This window comes from Archocentrus centrarchus, chromosome 10 (genome assembly GCF_007364275.1).
Source record: "Archocentrus centrarchus isolate MPI-CPG fArcCen1 chromosome 10, fArcCen1, whole genome shotgun sequence".
In the NCBI taxonomy this organism is placed as follows: domain Eukaryota; kingdom Metazoa; phylum Chordata; class Actinopteri; order Cichliformes; family Cichlidae; genus Archocentrus; species Archocentrus centrarchus.
The window spans coordinates 15,262,718-15,287,038 of NC_044355.1; the positions used below are offsets into that span (position 1 = coordinate 15,262,718).

General features: G+C 40.8%; 3 protein-coding genes across 3 annotated transcripts; all 3 read left to right on the top strand.

Annotated features, from left to right (window-relative positions):
• The first annotated feature begins 10,255 nt into the window (after positions 1 to 10,255).
• Positions 10,256 to 12,308, top strand: LOC115787413 (probable endo-1,3(4)-beta-glucanase An02g00850). Its single transcript, XM_030740108.1, has 7 exons — positions 10,256 to 10,294; positions 10,372 to 10,427; positions 10,498 to 10,770; positions 10,845 to 11,105; positions 11,182 to 11,454; positions 11,541 to 12,113; positions 12,191 to 12,308. The coding sequence occupies exons 1-7, from the start codon at positions 10,269 to 10,271 to the stop codon at positions 12,238 to 12,240; spliced, it is 1,512 nt and encodes a 503-aa protein (XP_030595968.1). The 5' UTR covers positions 10,256 to 10,268; the 3' UTR covers positions 12,241 to 12,308.
• A 2,379-nt stretch (positions 12,309 to 14,687) lies between these two features.
• On the top strand, positions 14,688 to 16,465 carry LOC115787453 (uncharacterized). Its single transcript, XM_030740175.1, has 6 exons — positions 14,688 to 14,723; positions 14,849 to 14,904; positions 14,977 to 15,258; positions 15,332 to 15,604; positions 15,691 to 16,268; positions 16,345 to 16,465. The coding sequence occupies exons 1-6, from the start codon at positions 14,698 to 14,700 to the stop codon at positions 16,354 to 16,356; spliced, it is 1,227 nt and encodes a 408-aa protein (XP_030596035.1). The 5' UTR covers positions 14,688 to 14,697; the 3' UTR covers positions 16,357 to 16,465.
• A 1,789-nt stretch (positions 16,466 to 18,254) lies between these two features.
• smtnl1 (smoothelin-like 1) lies at positions 18,255 to 22,618 on the top strand. The gene is made up of 5 exons (XM_030738667.1): positions 18,255 to 18,493; positions 20,189 to 20,787; positions 20,887 to 21,001; positions 21,137 to 21,288; positions 22,043 to 22,618. Exons 1-5 carry the CDS (start codon positions 18,410 to 18,412, stop codon positions 22,425 to 22,427), a joined length of 1,335 nt encoding a protein of 444 aa, XP_030594527.1. The 5' UTR covers positions 18,255 to 18,409; the 3' UTR covers positions 22,428 to 22,618.
• Positions 22,619 to 24,321: the final 1,703 nt, after the last annotated feature.

The window sequence follows — 24,321 nt, forward strand, 5'->3', positions numbered from 1 at the left end:
ACCACTGAGACCAGTGTGTGTGTGTGTGTGTGTGTGTGTGTGTGTGTGTGTGTGTGTGTGTGTGTGTGTGTGTGTGTGTGTGTGTGAGAAAAACGCACTGTTGATCAATTCTTCTTTTTTCTTTACTTGAGAGGCTGTTAAAAAAATACTGTGGTAACTCATGACTTTCCATAGTGCTGCAGGCTTCTTCTGAGGAACAATCCATAAATAGCTTTTATTGCTTAAGAAATATTATATTTAAACCAAGAATAAAAGAAGGGGGGTTAAAATAGGAAGCTTCTTGGTTGTGTTGGGGTTTACTTTGTGTGCATATAAATAAAATCTGTTATCCAATTAAAAAAAGCCAACACCAAGCAAAACAAAACAGAAAAAGCATAAAAAGATTTAATTCCTGTGATGGCTTAGTTACAATGGCGTGAAATGAGGTTATGGTGAAAGTAGAGTGCCTGCAGGATGTGCTACTGTCTGGCTGAAGTTGAAGTTTCAAAAGGGCAGGAGGGGGGGCGCCTGGGTGGCTTAGTGGTGAAGCCGGCGACCACATACATATGCCGCGTTGTGGTGCGGGTTCGTGTCCCGGCCTGTCGCCAATTTGCCCGCGTGTCTTCCCCTGTATCTTTCCCCCATTTCCTGTCTCTCTCCACTGATAACAAAAGCCACTGTGGCCAAAAACGCAAAAAAAAAAAAAAAAGGGCAGGAGGGAGAGTCCCTGTTGTACCTCAAAGCTTTTAAGGACACATTGCAAACTATGCTGAAGTGCACCAGCAAGTAAGAACCAGGGTTATTATAGTTAACGAAAACGAACGAAATAACGAAAACTGAAATTGAAAAAACATTGTCGTTAACTGAAATAAATAAAAACTATAATTAAAAGGAAAAAACGATAACTAATTAAAACTGAATTGTGAGTTTACAAAACTAACTAAAACTAACTGAAATTATCGATAAGCTGACTTTCATTTACTTGTTTTGTTTTTTTTTTAAGCCTTGTGGATTGATATGAAATCATTGTTTCCGCTCTCCGAGTTTAAGCTGGGAGCGCCACAGGACAGCTGTGTGTGTGAGTGCGCATGCGCGTGCGCTCACCGCGTTGGTCCGCAAAGTAATGGCTGCGGTCTGCCGAGAAAGCGGCAGAGTCCCGTATGGAGGTTCTTTGAGTACAAACACCTGCACACGACCACAAGGTAATTAACACACACAATCCAGCTACACAAGCATAAATGTGGACATGAGGTCGGCAACTTCTGTAGGTTGTGTACAGAGGCTGCAAAGACCCTGCAGGTTTAATTAGCAGCATCTAACCAAGCTAGCTCCAAAACAGAAGCAGCTTCAGGTGGTGAGAACATCAGGATGCAGCTGGATTTGAGCTTTGGCTCCTTCAAAGAGTTTGTTTTTGTCAAACACCACATGTAGCTGTTGTTAATCTGCTGCACTGATGCTGAACTTTATTGTGGAGTTTATTGTAGAATTTATTGAGTTTGGGAGTTCATGTTTTTCTTTGTTTCTCCCTGTTGATTTTCATGTGTGTCCTTAATATTACACACATTTAGCATGTCTTGTGAACAGTTGGTTGTTGAATATATTTCTTTAAACTGTATCTTTTGTCAAGTTTTCATTACACAACAGTCACTTTTGCGCCTTGAATCTTGCACCTGATTAGGTATGAAAATACTAAAACTAATACTGAAACTAACTGAAACTAACTAAAACTAAGCATGAAACCAAAAATAAAAACTAATAAAAACGAGAAAATCCACTCTGAAAACTAATTAAAACTAACTGAATTAAAGAAAAAAAAGTAAAAACTAACTAAAACTAAACTATAATGTAAAATCCAAAACTATTATAACCCTGGTAAGAACTAAGTAAGAACAGGAATAAGAAATGTTAAAATCATAATAAATAATAAGGGGACAGTCTCTGGGACACTACCTGTCTTTGGGTTTCATCTGGACTTCAGCCTGAATAAGTTGTCCATTAGAAGTTGGCTAAAGTCAACATGGTGCCAAGCAAGCTGAAGTGGGACTCGGAAACCAAACATAACTTCTGAAAAGAAACTTGACCACCTTCAAAAGATTGCTGGATCTGAATGTGAGGTAGCAAGAGAGTGGAATGGGTGAAAGTGATAAGGTAACAGAGGCAAAGTATCACCGTCCCCCTCGTCCTCCAGGTACGGTACCTGCCTTCTTTCTCTGTTCTCTATCAGAGTGAGTGTGGGTGTGGTTTCTGACACTCTTGGGCTGGAGCACCTGAAACTCATTTGCAATCCAAATAGCATTTAAGCTGTGTCTCCACCCTCAGCTGTTGCTACATTGGTCTCTACTAGTAGTAGAGTTGCTCGGGTCACTTGAAATGCTAAATATTGCAAACATGTTTATCCCGGATCCCTTGCTCATACTTATCTTCTCCCCTCTCGGGAAGCCTGACAGAAACGGTGTTCAGTTTTTGGGACTGTTACGGAAAGGAGCAAATTCAGAGAAAGACTTGGTTCAAATCCCAGCCCCTGATAAGGAAATACTTTAGTTTTGTAACTTAGCTGAAGTTCTATACCAGTCATTCATTCCTACCGGAGACCTGTAAGAGACTGTTCAAAGATTGTCACTCAGTCCAGGTTTTCTCGCAGTGCCTTGTCTAGCCTGATAATTCTGCTCATTAAATCTAAATGTTTCACTGTGTCCTATGCTTGAGTCCTCGAGCCCATTGCAAGGTTACAAGTAAGTGTCATGCATGTTGTGCTTTTGTCTTTTCCACACATTCACGCTTGTGTTTAGATCTTCCATAGGCACGAAAAGTTTGAAAAAAATCGCTGTCATAAAACACCAGAACACAGATGTTCACACATAAATTACATACCACAATATTTGTACAATAATATCCTTAACATGAGGGAAACAGTGGTTAGCACATCACCTCACAGTAGTGAGTACCGTATTTTCCGGAGTATAAGTCGCACTTTTTTTCATAGTTTGGCTGGGGGTGCGACCTATACTCCGGAGCGATGTATATGTGACATTTATAACACATGAACCAAAATACTCCAGCCACTTGACATCTCCGTGAACTGCAGCTTTAAGGCAGTCTTGCGTAACCTGTGGGCGCAGTGGATGATGGATGGAGAGCACAGCTTAACGGCAACTGGGAGAATGCGCCACCCAACTTTCCTGGAAGTCATTGGATGGATCAAGAAAACATGGGCTTCAGTGACAAACCATCCTGTTGGGATTCAGAAAGGCTGGAATAATTGGAACTGCAGCTGACGACGAGTCTGACTAACGCGACACAGAAGAGGAAGCGGCGCTTCGTCTACGGAGTGTACGGAATTGTTTAGAAGTGACACCGAGGATGAAGAATTCAATGGATTGATGGTTTGGTTAACTTGTTAGTATGTTCTTTATGCTATGGTTATCGGAATAACTTAATGTTACGTTAACATACCGAACACGTGTTCGTTGTGCGTCATGTAGCTGAATGTGCTACGTTAGCATAACGTAGGTGTAACCGTGTTCGTCCTGTTCTTTAAATCCATTATTATTTTAAATTGCCGTTCAAGATGGAATTTCTGCTCTGGGTCTCGGATTCTATCAACCCCCCCCCCCCCCCCCCCCCCCCCAAAAAAAAAGTGCGACTTATAGTCCAGTGCGACCTATATATGTTTTTTTCTTCTTTATTATGCATTTTTTGGCTGGTGCGACCTATACTCCGGAGCGACGTATAGTCCGAAAAATACGGTAGTATAGTTACCACATTTAAGCTAATTTGCAGTCACAAGAGTTTGTCTGTTGTTTTGGGTTTTTTTTTTTTACACTACACTCTGATTTAGACGAGTTGCATTACTTACTCTTTCTCTGTCTTCTGAGTTACTTTTCTACAGCTCCAGTCCTTCATGGTTATACAAAACAGGTGGTTGGGGCAAAAGCCTTTCAGCAGTACACCTTTGCCTGCTTGGTTTCCTACAGTCACTAGGACAGCCTGAAGATTGATTATAACTAGATTATGATTGATTGATGATTTCATTGGCTCAGTTTTCTTTCATTTGAGTTTGTGATGAAGGATTCAGAATAGCCACAGTGACATTATTACAAAATGAATCAACTAATTTGGTTTGGTAAACATGATTTGTTTCAATTTGCATCTTGTGGGTTGCTGGGGTGTCACTGTTGCTAAGCAATCTGGGCACATACTGTTGCATACCTACAGTATTGTTAGTGGCCCCAGATACAATGCATACTGTTCAAAGTAATTCTTATTATATGTTTGTATCAGTGAGCTCCAGCAGACACAGGAAGGTAAAGAGAGTGTTACAAGAGGACAAAGATGTTAATGGAAGTATTACTATAAAAACACACATATTATCATCACTACTCATCACAAGACACAGCTCACACACAACATGCTCACATGCAAACAAGCTTGAGCACACTTCCTGAAACCACTTCCTGTGTGTATGTAAGTCAAGCTATAGCGTCATCCAAAGATGACCAAAGGTCTCGAAGCACATGACCTCTTTCTAATCACAGTTCAGTCACTATAGTTTAAAGCCCTGATAGTCAAAGTGGAGCCCAATTCTAACGGTGACCCTAGTTGATATGATATGAAACCCATGAGTACATTGTATCTATATGATGATACAGCAGACTGAGGGCACATTTCTTTTGAATTTCAAGTTTCTGTTGTGCCATTATGGCAGACTGAACCTCCCCAATGACAGTCACATCCAGTCACAAATGATTAAGCAGCTACAGTTTTTTCGACACGTGCTGCTACCTTCAAATTTAAAATGAATTAATATAGTCCTGTGCAAAAGTTTTAACCCCTCATTTTTTAAATGTTTTGCTTCTAAGTAGCCAGATTTTCTTGCAATTTTTACAGTGGTCTTGAGCAATAGTTCTCAAGGGTTTATAAAGGTCTTTCAAAGTTTTTCTTTGGACACTGGCTGCTTTTTTGCTTGTTTTCTGTCCAGTCCTTGTACATGACCATTTTCAGAGGAATGTTTTGTTTTTGTTAAGCCACTTAACACTGATCTATGAATGACTCAAACATAAAAAATACACCAAACTCAAGGGGTGAAACAGTGTTGCACCTACACAGTAAACTTAGCAAAGAACTGATTTTAAATAGTATATTTAGGCACTTTGATACTAACAGTCTGTAGCAAAACACATCATTTGTTCCCACTTCTTTAGTTGAATGCAGTGTGGGACAGACAATTTAGAATCACCAGTTAACCTAACCTAACCTAACTGGAAGAGATAACAGAAGATGAAAGACAATACTGAGATTTCCATAAAGCTCCAGAAGCTGTTCCTTGTAAATGTAATCAAACATCTCTCTCTGGGAGAAAAGATATGTGATCAGGAAAGGCTCAGTAAGCAATCCTTTCCTCCACAACCAAATAAAGTCAACTGCCAGTGTATCAACTCAACTCACAGCCAGCTGGACACATTGCTAGCTAAGTTAGTTAATGTTAAATGCCAAAGTAAACAGATGAAACAATGTAATGCTACTAGAAGTTACATTATTCAAGTGTTTCTCCCACACAGTTAAGGTACTATTATATTTAATCATTATTACCTGCTCCACTCACCACTGTCTTGTCTAGCCTTTTCCTTCTCTTCCTCTTTTGTCAGTCCCAGAAGTTTAAATATTCTTCATTTCCATTGATTGGCTTTTGTTGATGTCACTGGGTTTGTTTAAACAGGATCATGCACACCACTTGCAACGTGAGTGAGTGTAGTCAGGTGGGGCTCCCTTAGGGAATTCTCTCTCCTACTGCATTTGCAAACTTTGACCCGCATCCACCCATCAAAACCCATTTAAATTTAAAGTTTTAAATTTCTTTAAAACTCTGGCCAAAAGGATGATCTTCAGTATAAGATCAGATCATAACAGAGGACTCAGGTAACAATGTACCTCACAAAAGTGGCACTGGAGCTTTTTGGGGTGCTTTGGGTGTCTGGATGTTCAGACAGTTTTGCCTGATTAGTGATCAGACCAAGTACAGGCCTACAGGCATATAGTTGTAACGGTTGCTTTTAGGGTAATGGTTTTATTAGGCAAAGCCTAATAAAACACAAGCATGTGTGTACTGATTCATACATATATGCACAAATCATCATTAGTTTAGTGCAGAGGTTCTCAAATCCATGCCTCGTGACCCAGTGTCCTGCAGGTTTTTGATGTGTCCCTGATCCAAAACACCTGAATCAAATGGCTGAATTACCTTCTCAGTATGCAGTCAAGTTCTCCAGAGTCCTGCTAATGACTTCTATATTTGACTCAGGTGTGTTGAAGCAGAGCCACATCTAAAACCTGCAGGACACTGGGCCACGAGGCCTGGATTATTTGAGAACTACTGGTTTAGTGTGAGACCATAGTCTACTATTCTCAGAAACGTGATGGAAACATGCCTGTGTGTGTGTGTGTGTGTGTGTGTGTGTGTGTGTGTGTGTGTGTGTGTGTGTGTGTGTGTGTGTGTTGCATAATCAAACAGACTCTTCATTCGTGCCAGTCAGTGCCAACATCAGCAAACTGTTTGACAGGGAAGTGACACATGTCATCACATTTATTCTTTATTTTTTTAAATTTGATCCCCAAATAGAGAAAAACCACGAGACTCTACTTCGCCATCACACTCACTAATTCCTCTTTCTGAAAAAGTTAAGGTGAAAAAAAAAGTTAGTGCCACATGTGAATCATGAGGTTAGATAGTGAACATAGGACAGTGTTTTTCTTTTTTTTTTTAGCATGTTTGAAATGTAGCAGGTTGTAGCAGGTTACAAAAATGCCGGACAGTGTTGGCTCGTGCAGTGTGCTGCTGTCAGGCTGGATGAGGATGCTTTTTATAACTGAACTCAATTGATTTGTGTAAAACAAACAGGTGTGACATCTGTTTGTGACTTTTGAAACTTCAGTTCTGGAATTTTGCCTATCACCATGTTGTTTTCTTGGAACCTCACTGAAAAACTAAGGTACACTCTGTAGATATGGTGGCAACTTGTCAATAACAATGGCACTCTAACCTAAAGCACACTCTGCTTTCCTGTCATGATGTTGTATTCAATAAGGTCCTTTTAGACCATAACTACTATCCTCAGATGAACTTTTGAAACTAAAGTAGGGGGACCTGTGGATTTTGTCCCCATCAATAGTACTGATCTAGATTTGGACACAGATATCTCAATCTCATATCTATCTTGAGGGCCAGTAGGAACCCAGCAAGAAGAGCAAAATGGCTGTGGTTTTAAAACAGACTTGCAAAATTAGGAAAGCAAATGTACACTTACCCACTCGATGCTTTATTAGTTACACCTTACTAGTACAAGGCTGAACTTCTTTTGCCTTCCGAACTTAATTCTTTGCTGTATAGATTCAACAAAGTGCTGGAAACATTCCTCTGAGATTTTGGTCCATATTGATATGCTAGCATCACACAGTTGCTACAGATTTGTCAGCTGCACATTCATGATGCGAATCTCCCCTTAAACCACATCCCAAAGGCGATCTATTGGATTGAGAGCTGGTGATTGTGGAGGCCATTTGAGTACAGTGAACTCACTGTCATGTTCAAGAAACCAGTTTCAGATGATCTGAGCTTTGTGGCACGGTGCATTATCCTGCTGGAAACAGCCATAAGAAGATGGATACACTGTGGTCATGAAGGGATGGACATGGTCAACAACAACAACACTTGGGTTGGCTGATCAGTTTGCAGTAAGGGGCCCAAAGTATGCTAAAGTGAAAAAAATTAAGGCAAAAGCCCTGTATTTACAGAAATACTGTTAGAGGTGACACAGCTATTTAACCTGATTCATACTCAGGTTGACCCCCCCCCCCCCCCCCCCCCCCACACACACACACACACACACACACTGTATCTCTGGTGAATTATCTCTGTATCTCTAGTAATCTGTGTCTCACTGTGATTGCAAACTGGACTGTGCAGTAAAATGGGCAGGAGACTTGTTATTATATGTTTCTTTGACTCTCAACACCCGTATGGTATTTCTAGAAGAAAAAAGCAACAAAATTCTGGATGACCGCACATGACCACAGACCCCCATTTAGCTGCAGGCCTGAGTGTTTAACCATGTAACGCCAAGTATATCACATTTGATACACGAGTTTTTGTGAGGTTTTAAAGCCTCTACATCATCAGTGTGATTTTTTTTCCCCCCCTGAAAAACCTGAATAAATTGAACAATATATTTTAAGCAATAAATTGCACAAAAATACCAAAAGTAGCAAAAGATTATACAAATTAAAACCCAGATAAGCAAATGGATATTTAATTTGTTTGTTTGTTTATTTGTTTTTGTTTGTTAGAAGGTTCATAAACGCAAAAAAAATCTTAATTTGTAGGCAGCTCTGGAGACTGTCACTTCTGCTTGGTGCAGCGTCTGCACAGCTAGACCCTTCTTGATGTTGATGCTCTGTGTGCACACCAGGAACTGCAGGCAGGCCTGCCCTCTTTAGCTGCCACTCTAATTTTAGTCTGCAGCTTTCTGATGTCTTTGCAAGAGAGGATATACACTTACGTGATACTATGATCTCCTGCAGTGATCCCATTGTCCATTAAATCTACACGTTGTTAGTCCTTTAACATGAAAGGAGCCATGGGAAAGAACTCACAGGAAGCTCCAGCTCTCTCACACACACCCTTATGAAAGCGAAAGCTGGTTTGCTGCTCCCTTCTGTGGTCTGTGCTCAGGGTTTAATCTGCTAGAAAAAAAAAAAAAAAGACTTTTGCTTAGAAAAACTTTAAATTCTCTTCAAAGATGGTGTTTGATTGTCTTCACTAAAATCAGCCCCTTGGGCGAGTCATCGTTTCATGACATACTAGCTACATCCTGTGTTCTGTAGGCATATGCTCATACTGTCCTTTTGCGCCACCGTGTGACCATAAGAAAAACAATTGCACTGAACAAAACGTAACCATATTGTGTTTCTCAGATGGACTGCTTTTCTGGTTATACAGAACAGCCTCAGTGTTTAGAGTTCACAGAAGGATCTTAGATTATATATAAATAAAAATAAATATGTTACGTAAAATATGTTAAACATTTTATGGCCATAGCAGCACTGGTTAATGTGAGATCCACCAAAACTGTGTAAAAATGAATACCTAAATTGAAGAATAAAAAGAAACAGCAACTCAGTTTCATTTCTTGCATTTTTCTGCCAAGAAATCTGTACTTCTACTTGAAATTTTTTGTATGATAAAATAAGAGAAATATAACAATATATCAACATACAGCTACGTATGTTGATATATGGTTGATATATATTTTTTTCCAGCCACTCCATGTCTAGCTATAGCTCAATACTACTCCTGTAGCTGACATACTGTGCAATGTATTCTAATGCTGGAAAAAAGACCTCTGTGTTTATAGAACACAGTTCAAAAAGAAATTGTCATTGTCCTTTAATAACTGCCAGCAGTTAAAATAACTATGGAGTGATGTGTACCATGCACTGTGTGACTGTGTTTTATTCATTGTCACCATGCAAATGAGCCTTGACTTTTCGTTTTGATAAAACCTTGTTTTGTGCTGTGAGGCCAGCTCAGGTGATATGAATTGCCCTTTAGCTTGCCTGCTATGGCCCAAGATGCTGTCAGACCTCCTCTAAGGTATGGCACTCTTCCACTTTCTGGTATTTCACACTCATGCATTTGCATCCTGCCATTGCATATAATTCTCCCTGTACCTTGAGGTGTATCAGGCTCCAAAGCTCCATGTTTTTTCTGTTGAATCTTTTTGTTTGTGTGTAGCTGCTTACTTCTTTTATCACTCTAACTCCCATTTCTCTAGGCCTGTCAGTGGATACTTATTGAAAGGCATCTTCCCCTCCCTCCTATCACCAACTGTGATATTTTACTATATTTCCAGTATGTTATTTTTACTTTGTTATTTTTTCTTAAACATATGCATAATGTTACTGACATTTTTAAACAGTCTATAAGTCTGATCAAATGTGATACTGCAACTCAATACCAAGTTCATAACACAGATCAACAGAACAGTGAGATGAAAATGTGATAATGTCCCTGAATAACAAGACAAACACAATGCACAAAGAAAACCTTCTTAATTGTCTGCATTCAAACACATCCTGAAATTATCACCTGACCTCACCTGTTTAGAAAGAAGTGTAATTCACTTTTTCAGCAGGTGTCTGTTGTTAGATCATTAGGCTCTGATTGGTTAATACTGCTCTCTGGCAGCATTTATAACCCTTCACCTTTGATGTTTTTGCTACTGGTATCCTTCAGAATGATGATTGCAGAGTACCTCTTGGGGTATGTGTCAGGCTTACTTTTATTGGATTTTCCCCTTGGTAGACACCTTGCTGAGTCATGTTTTTAAATGGTTTTAGGGGTTCCATCTTTGTCTTGCTGATTGGGGATATATGCAGCCTTCCGTTTGTGAAAGGTAGGTGAAACATCCTCAAATACACAAAACTATATGGGGAAATCTCTAACTTCACATCTTTCTCACCCAGGCTCCAATCCTAGTGCTCCCTACAGCAGAAGTAACACAAACACAGCAGCTAATGTTGTCTTAAGCCAGGGAGGACCTCCTCCTTACCCCTCTGTAGTTGTGCCTTACAATGCTCAGTATGTAAGGGTTCCAGTGCAGCAGTCTGACCTCTCTCAGTATGCTATCTGGAACCTGCCAGCACTGTACACTGGCTCCAGTGTTTCTGATCCTACTCAGGCAGGAGGATACACAGCTGGCTCTGCACAAACTGGGGTGGATGTTCAACCTGCAGCTGGTAATTAATGGAATATTTCATGATGCAGAACAAATACTGCTCACATTAATAGTCTTGTGTGATCTCTCACCCAGGTTCAAATATTGGTGGTTCCTCCAGTACAGGCAACACAAATGTTGCCTTAAGCCAGGGAGGACCTTTTGCCTACTCCTCTGTAGTTGTGCCTTACAATACTCAGTATGGAGGGGTCCCACTGCAGCAGCCTGGTCTCTCTCAATATGCTGTCCAGAGCATGCAAGCACCGTATGCCAGCTCCAGTTTGTCTGCTCCTGCTCAGGCAGGAGGATATACAGCTGGCTCTGTACAAACTGGGGTGCCTGTTCAACCTGCAGCTGGTAACTAATGGAATATTTCATGATGCAGAACAAATATTGCTCACATTATTAAAGTCTTGTGTGGTCTCTCACCCAGGTTCAAATATTGGCGCTTCCTCAAGCACAAGCAACACAAATGCCGCTGCTAATGTTGCCTTAAGCCAGGGAGGACCTTCTGCATACTCCTCTGTAGCAGTGCCTTACAATACTCAGTATGGAGGGGTCCCATTGCAGCAGCCTGGTCTCTCTCAATATGCTGTCCAGGGCTTGCCAGCAACATATGCCAGCTCCAGTTTGTCTGCTCCTGCTCAGGCAGGAGGCTCCACAGCCAGCTCTACACAAACCGGGGGGGCTGTTCAACCTCAGTCGGGTAATTACTGTAATGATGCAGTCTAAATTGTCACTAGAAAGTCTTGACCAGATTCCTTGGTGACTTTGCGTCTCTGCCTTCCTCAGAAATCAACTGGGCCGTTCCACCTCCCAAACTCGGTGAGGAAACTTCGCCCAGCGCTCAAGGTCTTGCCTCCAGCACAGGTGACTCGCTGGGTCCAGTTCTGCCACCATTACCTGCATACCAACCAGGAGAGTTGTCCCACTTTGAGAAGGCTGCTGAGGCTGGCGATTACCAGTCTGAGACAGAAGAACTAGGCCGCCGGACTGTCCCAGCTACGATGGAGGCTGCTGCGGCAGCTGTGGCTGCTGCAGGTGGGCTGGCATCCCCAGTCTTCAGTGCACAACAGTTTGGAATGGGTGGCTTCTGGGGTAATCCCTATCCTTACTTTGACTTCATGTTCCTGACTGGCCAGTACCCTGTGGGCACAGTGAGTCACTTCAGCCAAAACTACGAGCAGGGACGAGACTACGCTCACAGCACTCACTACCTGAAAGACCAGCCTTTCTTCTACCCCAGCTTTGATCAACAGATTGTGACCATTCCAGGAGGTCAGAGCCTTCAGAATCCCAGCTTGTATACAAGTCCTGTGCTGAGAGGCTACTACCAGGGCAGCACACAAACTCCCTCTCTAACAGGTTTCATATGTATATTCATTTGCAGGTGACAGAACTGCATCTTGTAACTTGCACTAACTCATCTTTTTGCCTTTCAGATGAAGTACTGGCAGAATCCCAACAACTCAAGTTCCCATCACTGAACTGAGCAACTTGTTGAACTGGTTAAATGTTGCAACAGGAACGTCCCTATCTGATCCAATAAACGTGGCTTGTTTTGAATTGGTGACTTCAATCTTTTGTGTAGTGGGTGGCTCAGGTGTCAAACTATGGTTACTTTTTTTTTTTTTTTTTTTCCGTCCAGTTCACAGTGCATGTTTACACATAAATTGCTCTAGAGGGAGTGCTATTCAATGCTGAATCAGTGAGTTACCTTCTATAATTTGAAGCTTTCTAATCAACCTCTGATGTGCTCACTTCAGTGGTCCAGTAATGACAAACTGTATCAGACAAACCTAAAGTATGTTCAGTCTAATTGTAGCAGTACAATTAGAAAAGTAACTGAATGATTGTATGGCTGGTGTAAAACCAAAAGTTTAAGCACCCTGGTAGACTGACCAGCATGACAAATGCAAATGATCCTATTTAAATGGATCCAAACATTCTGTTGGAGTTAGAGGTTTGACTACATGTGTTGAGACAATCACCTGTTACCACTAATGGCTTTTCAAGCTAACACTTTAGTAAACGGAATCTCTAGTTTCAGTCATTACTTTTTTTTTTTTCTCTTCCCCCCCCCCCCCCCCCCCCCCCCCCCCCCCCCCCCCCCCAGGGCTCAAAGTTAACTAGTGGGGAAAATGGATTTGGGGTGAGGGGAAGGAAATCTAAAGCAAATGACAGTGCATGCAACGAATTCATAAGATTTAAAGGCATCTGTTTTGAACCAGTTTTTTTTTTTTTTTTTTTTTTTTTTTTTTTTAAAGACCTTGTTACTAAATCTGAGAAATATTGGAAGACAAGTCCTAAGTCTGCTGTTTGCCTTAACATAAGATGACTTGTCAATGTTTATATTATATGGTACCCTCAAGTGGTCAATTTAATGTAGCTTTGACAGCTTTCTTAATAGAAACTCATGGAGGATGGAGAGAAAAGTAGTTTCTATAATGATTAGCATGTCAAACATGCACCAGTTTGTAGTCAATGATCTGCAGACACTTCCACTCAGGTGTGAACAGCATTTATAAATGCATAATGCTTTCTACGATCTCAACTTGCTGCCCTCAACCAAAGATGTAACAAGTTACCAGTTTAACCAGCGTTTATGAAGTAACTCTGTAGCAACCCCACAGACGACAGACCAGAGCTTAAAGGAGGACTGTAATGTTCATTTCCAGCTCTGGATTTTTATTCTTGGACTCTACTAGAGTAGCTTTGCATGATGCACAGTTCAAAATACTCATTTTAATTATAGTGAGCTTGGTGGAGCTCCCCAGGTCATTTCCTGTCTGCAACAAGCCATTTTAATTCCCTTCCCCAAATCAAGTTCATTATATTATAAAAAAAAAAATATGGTAATTCATTCAGAGCAGATTCATAGTTTGTGATCAACAGCAGTACAATATTGAAAATGTTTTAAACTCTGTATAAGAGTGTTTTAAGACCTCTGCAAGACTCATATTTACCATTAAGTGCATTTTTTAAACAAACTTTAATTTTTGTTTTTTATTGCCCTTTTCTTTATAACATATTTAAAATGTTATTGAAATTTTAAAACAGTCTAGAAGTCTGATAAAGGACTATACTGTGGTTCATTGTTAACACAGCTCACAACAAAGATCAACAAAACAGTGAGAAGAGAATTTGATGCATTAATGGTTAGAATAAAACTGCATTAGAGTAACACAAAATACAGTTATCAACCCAAAGACAAATGCCAATAAAACCTTGTTAGTTTTCTACATTAAACATCTACATGAAGGTCATTATGGGAGCCAGTGGCACTTTGTACCTGAGGGGTGTAACTTTGATGCAAGATTAATGGCAGAGTGAGCTATGTTGAGCTCAAAGTCAGCTTTATGTGACACAAAAGTGGCTTTCATTTTAACTAACTACAACACCATGGTAACTTATGCTGAACATATAACCTGGTATGGTGCAGGTTATGTTCACAGTTTCAGTTTAAATTTGGTTGGAAGAGCCAAATTTTCAAACATTCATTTCATTTGCAGAATGTTTTAAGTGCAATATAGAATGCCTGCTGGGCAAATGCTTTTTATATGTGCAAGCTACTAAGCTGTACCTTACCAACATCACAAATGAAGCTGAGCTGTAAAGTTACAGCAGCACAAACTCTGCATCCCATTGTCACAATGAGATGAAGAGCCTGAAACAGAAAGCCCAGCTTAACGAAGAAATCAGACAATTGCCATCATGATATCCTTTATCGCTGACAGGGTTTTTAGGTTACATGCAAAGAAAGCCCGGCTGTGTTAAACTTTGTTTGTAGTTCACCCCCGACATTTGTTTACACTAGTTGCTGAAGCTTGATGCACCTTTCTAGCAGGTGTCTGCTGTTACCTCATTAACCTCTGATTGGTTAAGATTGCTCTATGGCAGCATTTATAACTCTTCACCTCAGACAGATTTTCTGTTAGTAGTCTTCAGAATGATGACTGCAAGTGTCTTCTTGGGGTATGTGGTAGGCTTACTTTAACTGGCTTTTTTTTTTTTTCCTGCCCCCCCCCCCCCCCCCCCCCCGTTTTTTTTTTTTTTTTTTTGGTAGATCCTTGTTGATTCATGTTTTTAAATGGTTTCAGGGGTTCCCTCTTTGTTTTGCTGATTGTAAATTTATACAGCTTTCCTCTTGAGAAAGGTAGGTGAAATATTCCCAAATATGCAAAACTATGTGTGGAATCCCTGTGAACTTCACATCTTTCTCACCCAGGCTCTAATCCCAGCACTCCCTACAGTAGGAGTAACACAAACACAGCAGCTAATGTTGCCTCAAACCAGGGAGGACCTTCAGCTAGCTTGTCTCCCGGACTTGTTCCTTACAGCCCTCAATACAGAGGGGTTTTAGTGCCCATCCAGCATCCAGGTCTATCTCAATATGCTGTCCAGAGTGACCCGACAGGATATGTCACCGCCGGTGTGTCCCAACCTGCTCAGGCAGGAGGATATACAGCCGGCTCTGTACAAACTGGGGTGCCTGTTCAACCTGCAGCTGGTAACTAACGGAATATTTCATGATGCAGAACAAATATTGCTCACATTAAAATCTTGTGTGATCTCTCACCCAGGTTCAAATTTTGGCGCTTCCTCAAGCACAAGCAACACAAATGCTGCTGCTAATGTTGCCTTAAGCCAGGGAGGACCTTCTGCCTACTCCTCTGTAGCAGTGCCTTACAATACTCAGTATGGAGGGGTCCCATTGCAGCAGCCTGGTCTCTCTCAATATGCTGTCCAGGGCTTGCCAGCAACATATGCCAGCTCCAGTTTGTCTGCTCCTGCTCAGGCAGGAGGCTCCACAGCCAGCTCTACACAAACCGGGGGGGCTGTTCAACCTCAGTCGGGTAATTACTGTAATGATGCAGTCTAAATTGTCACTAGAAAGTCTTGACCAGATTCCTTGGTGACTTTGCGTCTCTGCCTTCCTCAGAAATCAACTGGGCCGTTCCACCTCCCAAACTCGGTGAGGAAACTTCGCCCAGCGCTCAAGGTCTTGCCTCCAGCACAGGTGACTCGCTGGGTCCAGTTCTGCCACCATTACCTGCATACCAACCAGGAGAATTGTCCCACTTTGAGAAGGCTGCTGAGGCTGGCGATTACCAGTCTGAGACAGAAGAACTAGGCCGCCGGACTGTCCCAGCTACGATGGAGGCTGCTGCGGCAGCTGTGGCTGCTGCAGGTGGGCTGGCATCCCCAGTCTTCAGTGCACAACAGTTTGGAATGGGTGGCTTCTGGGGTAATCCCTATCCTTACTTTGACTTCATGTTCCTGACTGGCCAGTACCCTGTGGGCACAGTGAGTCACTTCAGCCAGAACTACGAGCAGGGACGAGACTACGCTCACAGCACTCACTACCTGAAAGACCAGCCTTTCTACCCCAGCTTTGATCAACAGATTGTGACCATTCCAGGAGGTCAGAGCCTTCAGAATCCCAGCTTGTATACAAGTCCTGTGCTGAGAGGCTACTACCAGGGCAGCACACAAACTCCCATCACAGGTGTTCTACGGGTATGTCTTACTATATCTTCAGGTGACCAGAGCTGCGTCTCATAACTTGCACTGACTTTTCTCTTTTGCCTTTCAGACAAGCGATTAGAGGAGTCCCAACAGCATGAGCACAAGTTTCATCCAATAAAGTCTTATCAAGTACTTGTCAGATTTTAAACAATATCTTGTGTTTGGTAGCAAGGGAAATTCTACTGAGAATGTAGAAATTCCACATGTGGGCAAATTAAAATGTAATGGTCAGACTCAAATTATAGCTGCATTAAGGAATTCTGTGGGCTGCCTATGAGGCCCACAGAAGTCTTGCCTTCTGGATCCACATGAGACTCTTCTGTGGGTAACCCAAACACTATACACACTGCTGGGCCACCTACACACATACAGGAGCGGCTCAGCCATGGAAACCCATGGTTCCTAAATGCTTCCACTCTACAGCGCAACTTACAGTTGACGTGGACTATCTAGGCGAGAAGAAATTTCACAAATTGCCAACAGTGGCATCCTGTAACAGTATCACTCTACTTCAGAGTGACTTTTTTTTTTTTCTTTTCAAATGTAAAGGCTGACTGTAGAGGCAATCCTGAGTTTAAAGATTAAGAGGCCATGCCTCTTAATCTTCCATACTTTTGTCCAAATAGGGACTCCAAAAAGTAAAATTGCTGTAAGTGCAGGCACTTTAGGCTTGCTGTGCATGCACCCTGCCCACACATCAGGAAGGGCATCAGGGCACATCTGGGGAGTTACAATCCCCCCCTTCGCAAACTGTACCCCCCAGACTTCCCTAACCTGCACCTTAAACTAACTTTTTAACATATTTCAAGGGTTTACTTCAGTTCTCTACAGTGTGACATGGTATGACTGGCAAGAAACTCTTTGCTTAAACTGCAGACAATTTGTATGTGCACACATTGTCATCTTAGTATTTTATAGTAGGGACATACTGTAAAGACCTCACTTCTCTTGTTTTCCTCATTTATAGCATCCTTGTGTTTTCAAACATCCAAGCTGCATCAAGTGCGGAGTTGTGCTCTGCTAGCTTTTTGAGTCTGAGAGATGGACAAGAAGGTGTTGACATATTTAAAGTCCCCAAGACACATACAGATGGGGGTAGGGACTGAAGGATGTAGCACCAGAAAAAGATAATGACAGGGAGGGAATAAAGAGCGCTCTATTTTTAAAACCATCTGTGTTGTGTTGAATGAGTTAATTGGTACAGTGTTTTTTTTTTTCCTGTGCTAACTAGTTCAGAAACTATATACTATATTTAATATTTTGTACTCTATCCTGCATATGCAGTGAGTGTTGAGTGGAATGATAAAAAGAAATGCATATGGACCATTTGATTCCACTTTTATGAAACAGCATAATGGAAGGGAAATTATGAGTATCCACAAATTTATTACAATAACTTTCACCAATAAGAGAAGGCCTACATTCACATTTGGGTTAAGTGTTGAAATATTTCGAGGTAGGTGCATTTTTTTAATTCAAAAAAAGATTTTATTACTTTTCAGCAGAGCTGAGATTGCCCACTCATGAGTGTTGGTTCATACTTATTCTTGACAATAAATGTATTTCTCCATGTTGAACTGCTGCTTTAAATTTCGCTCATTTAAACATCTCAACAGTCCAATACTCTAATTAATCAGCTCACTTTACAGTAAGAGCGTATAAATCTGGCAGACAGTGGCTAAATTGTGTCTGTAGTTTGTGAAAAGGAAAAAAAAAAAATGCACCATTAGTGGTTTCGGTGCTTGCACCCTTGTGTGTATATGTATGTGTACAACCATGGTTTCCACAGCAGACGCAGCTGTCCGGCCCGCAGGACTGAGCCTATGTCACTATAACTCTATTTTGGGAACCTGTGTTGTCCAAAGGGTCAGATAAAGAAGCACAGGAATCCTCACAAAGCAGAGGGCGGGGGTGTCGGGTGAAGGGGGATATTCACAAACCAACAGACACACCAAAAACACAGGGCAGAGTTGCCAGAGAAGGGGCGAAAGGCAGAGTAGTGAGATGCAAAGACATTAAGAGGGGCTCCTGTGAAGAGGATTCAGTTTTTACTAAATTAAAATATTAGCATTAGTGTCCCAAAGTCTGATCTGACCTCTAATCCAGCTGATACGCAGATATTTACGGACATCATGGATGGAGAATCACCCAAACAGGAGGCATCCAGTTCCACAGAGGCAACCAATCACACTGACACCAACAACAACTGCAATCAGGTTTGTAATGTTTTTGTATTTTCATTACCTTTTTTCACATTTGTAAAAACCTACAATGACTGTCATCATGTCCCATACCGAATAGGAATAGGCAGTGAGCGTATTTGTAGCCGTGGCAGGTGGTGTGCTGGGACAGCAGAGTAGGAGAAAGGCCTTTTGGCAGCATTTGCTCCACCTGTTCTTACTACTGGCTGAAGAATGACATATACACACATAAATACACACACACATTCACACAAGTTATGCAAAGTAGTGCACATGACACACACTAATACACACATACGGTGGTGGAGTTTCCTATTCCCACTGATGAGTCACTGCTGCAAAGCCTGAACTGGTGTGACTGTTCCTGCGGGAGGTCATTAATAAACAGGGTACACGGGCATATTTAATCATGATGATAACAAAAAATAATGTGTGCACTAAACTTTAAATTAAAGATGCACTATTCTGCACTGTCTCAAAAATGAGATTCATAAATCTGGGATTTCTTCTTAATTTAAAAAAAAAAAAAAAGTTTGATATTTAATTTTATAATACCTGTGGTTTTTGCTTTGTGGTTAGTTTTGATGGGGATTTTTTAAAATATGAGCTTTTTTTAACAGCCAAATTTTACATTTGAAAGTTCAAACTGTGTTTGAGATTTATATTTATAATACTCAACAAATCCCAGAGCTCCAGGTCTCACATTACAAGGACTGTGTTATCCCTCATGTAACATGTGGAAAGTCAGGTTTATTTATACAGCAGCTTTCACACAAACAGTTCAAACAGCTTCACATGGAAAGACCACGACGAACACTAAAATAAGACACAATAGTTTTGAAAATACAAATAAAAGTTAATAGAAGAAATCTATCAAAAATATAGCACCCAGCAAATGAACTGTTGATCTGCATTACACCTAAAACAATGAAGATAACAAAAAAAAAAAAAAAAAATACAGTTGTGAAGGTTAATAAACACGGCATGTTTCATAATATTACTATTCAAAGGCAATTAAAAAAAAAATTTTAATTGTGGAACTGGAGCAGAACAGTCTGTGTTCTTTAACACATTTGCCGTGCACCGTTGCACTCTGTTTGGCCACTTATATGCTAAAATTATGCAGGGACTCAAACAGAAAAGTTCCTCTTTACGAGGCTGAAACGCAGAAGATGGCCATCATAAATGAATGAAAGAAAAGAGGAAGACTCTTCATACTGAAGAGAAAATGTGATGTAGTGCTCACACAGTCAAACGAATGTGAAGAATCTGCTCCCTGACACAACCTTAAAGAGATTTGTGTCTTGTCCCAGGATGAATTAAACTGGGGCTCTTTTGCTAGTTAGGCAACTGTGTAAACCACTATGTTAATGTTTGAAGATTAGAAGTCAGATGCACCATCAACACAGCATCTCGTAAACTCACACAAATCCCCAGTTTGGGTTTCCTGTTGGCTGATTTCTTTGAGTTGAACCCAAACCCTGACAGATTTACTGTGTAACTTGTCAATACTTACACTGAATAAAGTTCACCTTGCCGTGATGTGTTGATATGAGGCCAGAAAATAGAAGCATTGGAGTTATCGTCATAAAAATTTATTGCAAATAAATCAACAGATCTGCAGTCTAGAAAAAGAGCACCACTATGTAATACACAACACAGAAATGTGGCACAAAATAAATAACCAAACACATCTTCATTTTTGTACAGCCCAGTGAACCAGAGGTGGTGGAGAATAAAGACCTAGAGGAAGGAGCAGAAGGTCAGGGGGTAATGGAGGCTGAGGAAGATACAGTATCAGAAGAGAGAGAAAAGGTGACAGCAGGAGACACAAAGAAACCTCAGACTGTGCCAGAGTCTGGTGAAGGTGATACTGAAGAGGCTTCACAAGATAAAGACAAAGCACCTACTGATGCTGAGGTGAAGGATTCTGAAAGTGGAGAAAAAGATAAAGAGGAAGAAGCAGAAGAAAACAAGAAAGGAGAGCAAGTGGAAAAAATCCAGAGTGGTGAGACTGGAAGAGATGGAGGGGACATGAAGGACAAAGACAAAGAGAGAAGTAAATGTGAGAAAAAGAAAGAAGGTAAAGATGTGAATGAAAAAGAGGCAGAGAAGAAAAAACAAGTCAAGGAGGTAGATGCAGAGCAAAAAGACAAAGGAAAGATGAAGGAAGCAGAAAAGCAAGCAAAGCCCAAAAGAAAGAGTGGTCCCCCCTCCTCTTCTTTCTCCCGACCAAGACCCTCTGCACGCTCTATAAGAGCATCTGCTAAAAACGACATTATCGCCAAATTTCAGCAGGGTGCACCAGAGTGAGTAACTACATGATGCTTAGTACCTCAAATTAGAGGGTGATAGTAAAATATGTTCCACTAGTGGTTAAATCAGAAACTGTGTTGCAACATTTCTAGGACACCAATAACTCGCAACTTCAAGATTCAAAAGTCATCTGCTGCTGCGGCCACAGGAGCTTCAATCAAACAGAAGATACTTCAGTGGTGTCGCAACAAGACTCGAAACTATGAGGTGAGCTCAACATTAAATCTTTAAATCTAATGTGACAGATCCACACAACTTCCAATTATGTTGTCGAGATCCAGGGATAAAAGAAGAGGTAAATTAAGATGTGCCTTCCCTGCGTCTGTTTCTTGATCTTTTTAGGGCATCAACATAGAAAACTTCTCATCATCCTGGTGCGATGGGATGGCATTCTGTGCTCTGATTCATCGTTTCTTTCCAGACGCTTTTGACTACAGCTCCCTGACTCGAGAGGACAGGGAGAAAAACTTCACTCTGGCCTTCAAAACTGCAGAGTATGGATTTCTTGATTCTTTCTCTTCCATTTTGCCACTCGGTTCAGTTTTGCATCATCACAGGAAGAAAGCTCTAAAACAAAATAACAATACAATTATAAGCATATTAAAAAGTTGGGATTTTATAATATAACAAGGTCAAGGTGAAAAATGCAAAAGGAAAACTGCAGTGAAAAGAATATGGGTGTGTGTTGGCTTGCAACATATGCTGAAATGTTTGCCATTTGAACTTAAAAGTTTATTTTCTGCCACATTCGGCATGTACATTAGTGGAGGCTCATATTAATTCTGGCCAGTAGAGAAGCCGCTCATCAGAAGAAAGGGGGACCTTAAGCAGGCTTCATATGAGCCAAGGAGCTGCATTCAAGGCAAGTACAAGACCAAAAAAAGGGATCTTTTTGAACCATGACTTATTTAAGGCTATTCTAAATCCAGAAGAAAAATAGGTGCCTGTAAATAATCACAATAACTGCCTAAATTCTTTGTTCATAAGCAATTTCTTCTGCCTCTAAAACATCACTTCAGCCATGGCAGGTTTCCAACTTCTTATTTCACACTGGATCACTGAAGTTTAACTTTTCATGGTTTATCAAAGACTGACTGCAACCCAGCAAGGACTTTACACATTTTCACAATGCCTTTGTGTAAATTTAATTTATATTGCCCCACCATCAAACCAAAAAGAGGTTACAAATCTCTTTCTCAGTGTATTAATATGAATATGTTTTTTCATCCCTCTGTGCATACCTGTCAGGTCCCTGGCTGACTGCTTCCCTCTGCTGGAAGTGAGTGACATGATCATGATGGGTAACAACCCAGACCCAATGTGTGTGTTCACGTATGTCCAGTCATTGTGCCACAGCCTCTCCAAAATAGAGAAAGAGAGGAAGGACAAAGAGAAGGAGGAGAAAGAGAAGGCTGGTAACAAGGGAGAAGAGAAGGAGAAAGGAGACGATGCACCAGGAGAGGTATCGCCAGAGAAGGATGAGGAAGAGGCTGCTGAGAATGAGACAATGAGCAGTCAAGAGGACAAACCAGTAGATGGTACAGAGACGGAGGGAACCGTTGAGGAGGAAAGTGCATCAAAGAGCTGTGAGGTGGAGGAAGATGAGGGAGTGTTAGTGGAGGCAGAGTCTTAGAAAGACGCTGGCAAACAAAAAAGACTGAAAAGACCAAAAAGATTGTTTATCATACTACAAGGAGCAAGTCTTAGTTTGGCGTTGGACTGACTACTGTCAGAGTAATGAAGTACAACAAAATCACTCAAAACTCAAATGCTGGTGATGATGATGTGATGCAGTTACAGCATGTTTGACAATGTACTGCTGCGTGCGTTTTATTCCATTTACTGATGTGTTGGTTTTTTATGTTTGAGCACAACACGCAAAAATTTACCATTTTCACTCTTTGCTGTGTATTTCTGAAAAAAAAAAAAATTAAATGATGAACTTGCAAATTAAAAGGTTGTTTGTGCAATAAACAAACCTTGAGAGAGTATTTGATGGGATTTCTTTTTCACCAGGGAGAGTATTTTATAGAGATGTATTAAATGTTATACAGAGAAAGGTTAAACTATTTCTTGTCAAACATTAAAGTCACTGTATTTGTTCCAGATTGTTGGATCTGTTAAAGAAGGAAGGGAGGTTGTCCTTCACATGACAATGATTAACAGCAGCGGTTAACCAGCTATTTTCCTGGGTTAATATGTAAGACTGGGTAAGAGCAGCCCAGACAGGATGACTCTTTTACAGGTAACAAGGGGAGTGGGTTTCAACACTGTGAAAGACTGCGTGGGCAAATAATCGGCAATGGCAATTTTATTTATGTAGCACATTTCAGTATATGTCATATACATAAACTCAATGTGGTTAAGATAAAAACAAAAACAAAAAAACATGTAGGTTTACAGTGCCTTAAGGCAGTGAAAACAGCAAAAATAAACATTAAAAAAAACAAGTATTGAGTGTAGGCCTATGTGGGAAAAAATGTTTTGTGTCTGGTTTTTGAATGTAGACACAGATGTAATTGATCTCAGGTCAGATCTCACGCAGGCAGCTTGTTCCGAAGAACAGGACCACAGTAAATGAATGCACCCTCAGCATACTTGATCTGATTCTGCAAAGAGATGTCCAGAGAAGCAGGAGAAATCATAAAACCAGTATTAAATGGCTGATTTTTTTTTTTTTTTTTTTTTTTTGGTGGGGGGGTGGGGGCTCTCTGACAGACACATTTATTTAGCAGAAAATACTACAAGAGCTCTGGAATGCTTCCATAAACAAACCAAAAAAAAACCTCTGTAAATGCATGTTAGAACACTATCATCCATTAAAGGAATGTAAACAATATCCAGAAGCAGCTTTCTCTGGGCCAGAGCTTCTTTAAAATGGACTGAGACCAAGTGTAGGACTGCTCAAGTGAAATGTAATAGTATTTCTGAACATCATGGCTGTCATATCCTCCAAACCAAACTGACACCTGAAACACTTTAATTAAAAAATGACATTTAATTTATTAAAGAATCAGAAGAAATCATATGTACATGTGGGCAAATCTTGTTCAGGGAGACAGGCCTTCCCAGCCACTGGTCTGTGCTCCCTTCCGAAGAACACTGCTCTAAGCTAAACATAACAAGCACTATCTACAAGCACTATCAATTCAAAAACTGTTGGAGTGAGCTGTGGTTTAGACTTGGTTTTCTCAGATTGGTTCGTCCAGTGGTTGGTTCTGGCATCATGGCACAAGCTTCGCCAATCAGCAATAAAAGCTCCATAAAAGACACACACACCTGCCTCTCTCACAGATTCCTAATCATGACTTGGGAGTTTTATTCTCCTTAGCAACAAAGTGTGATGACCTATACAAACCCTTCCCTCCTCAGACACAGATGCACATATTTTGGCAAAACCTTTAAGGAAAAGATAAACATATTCTTCTCCGAGACCAAGAAGGTCATAAAGTTGGTCTGGCACTATATCTGTCACTCTCTGTCTAATGTATTATTTAATTGTCTATTATTTGGTTCAGCCACTGTTT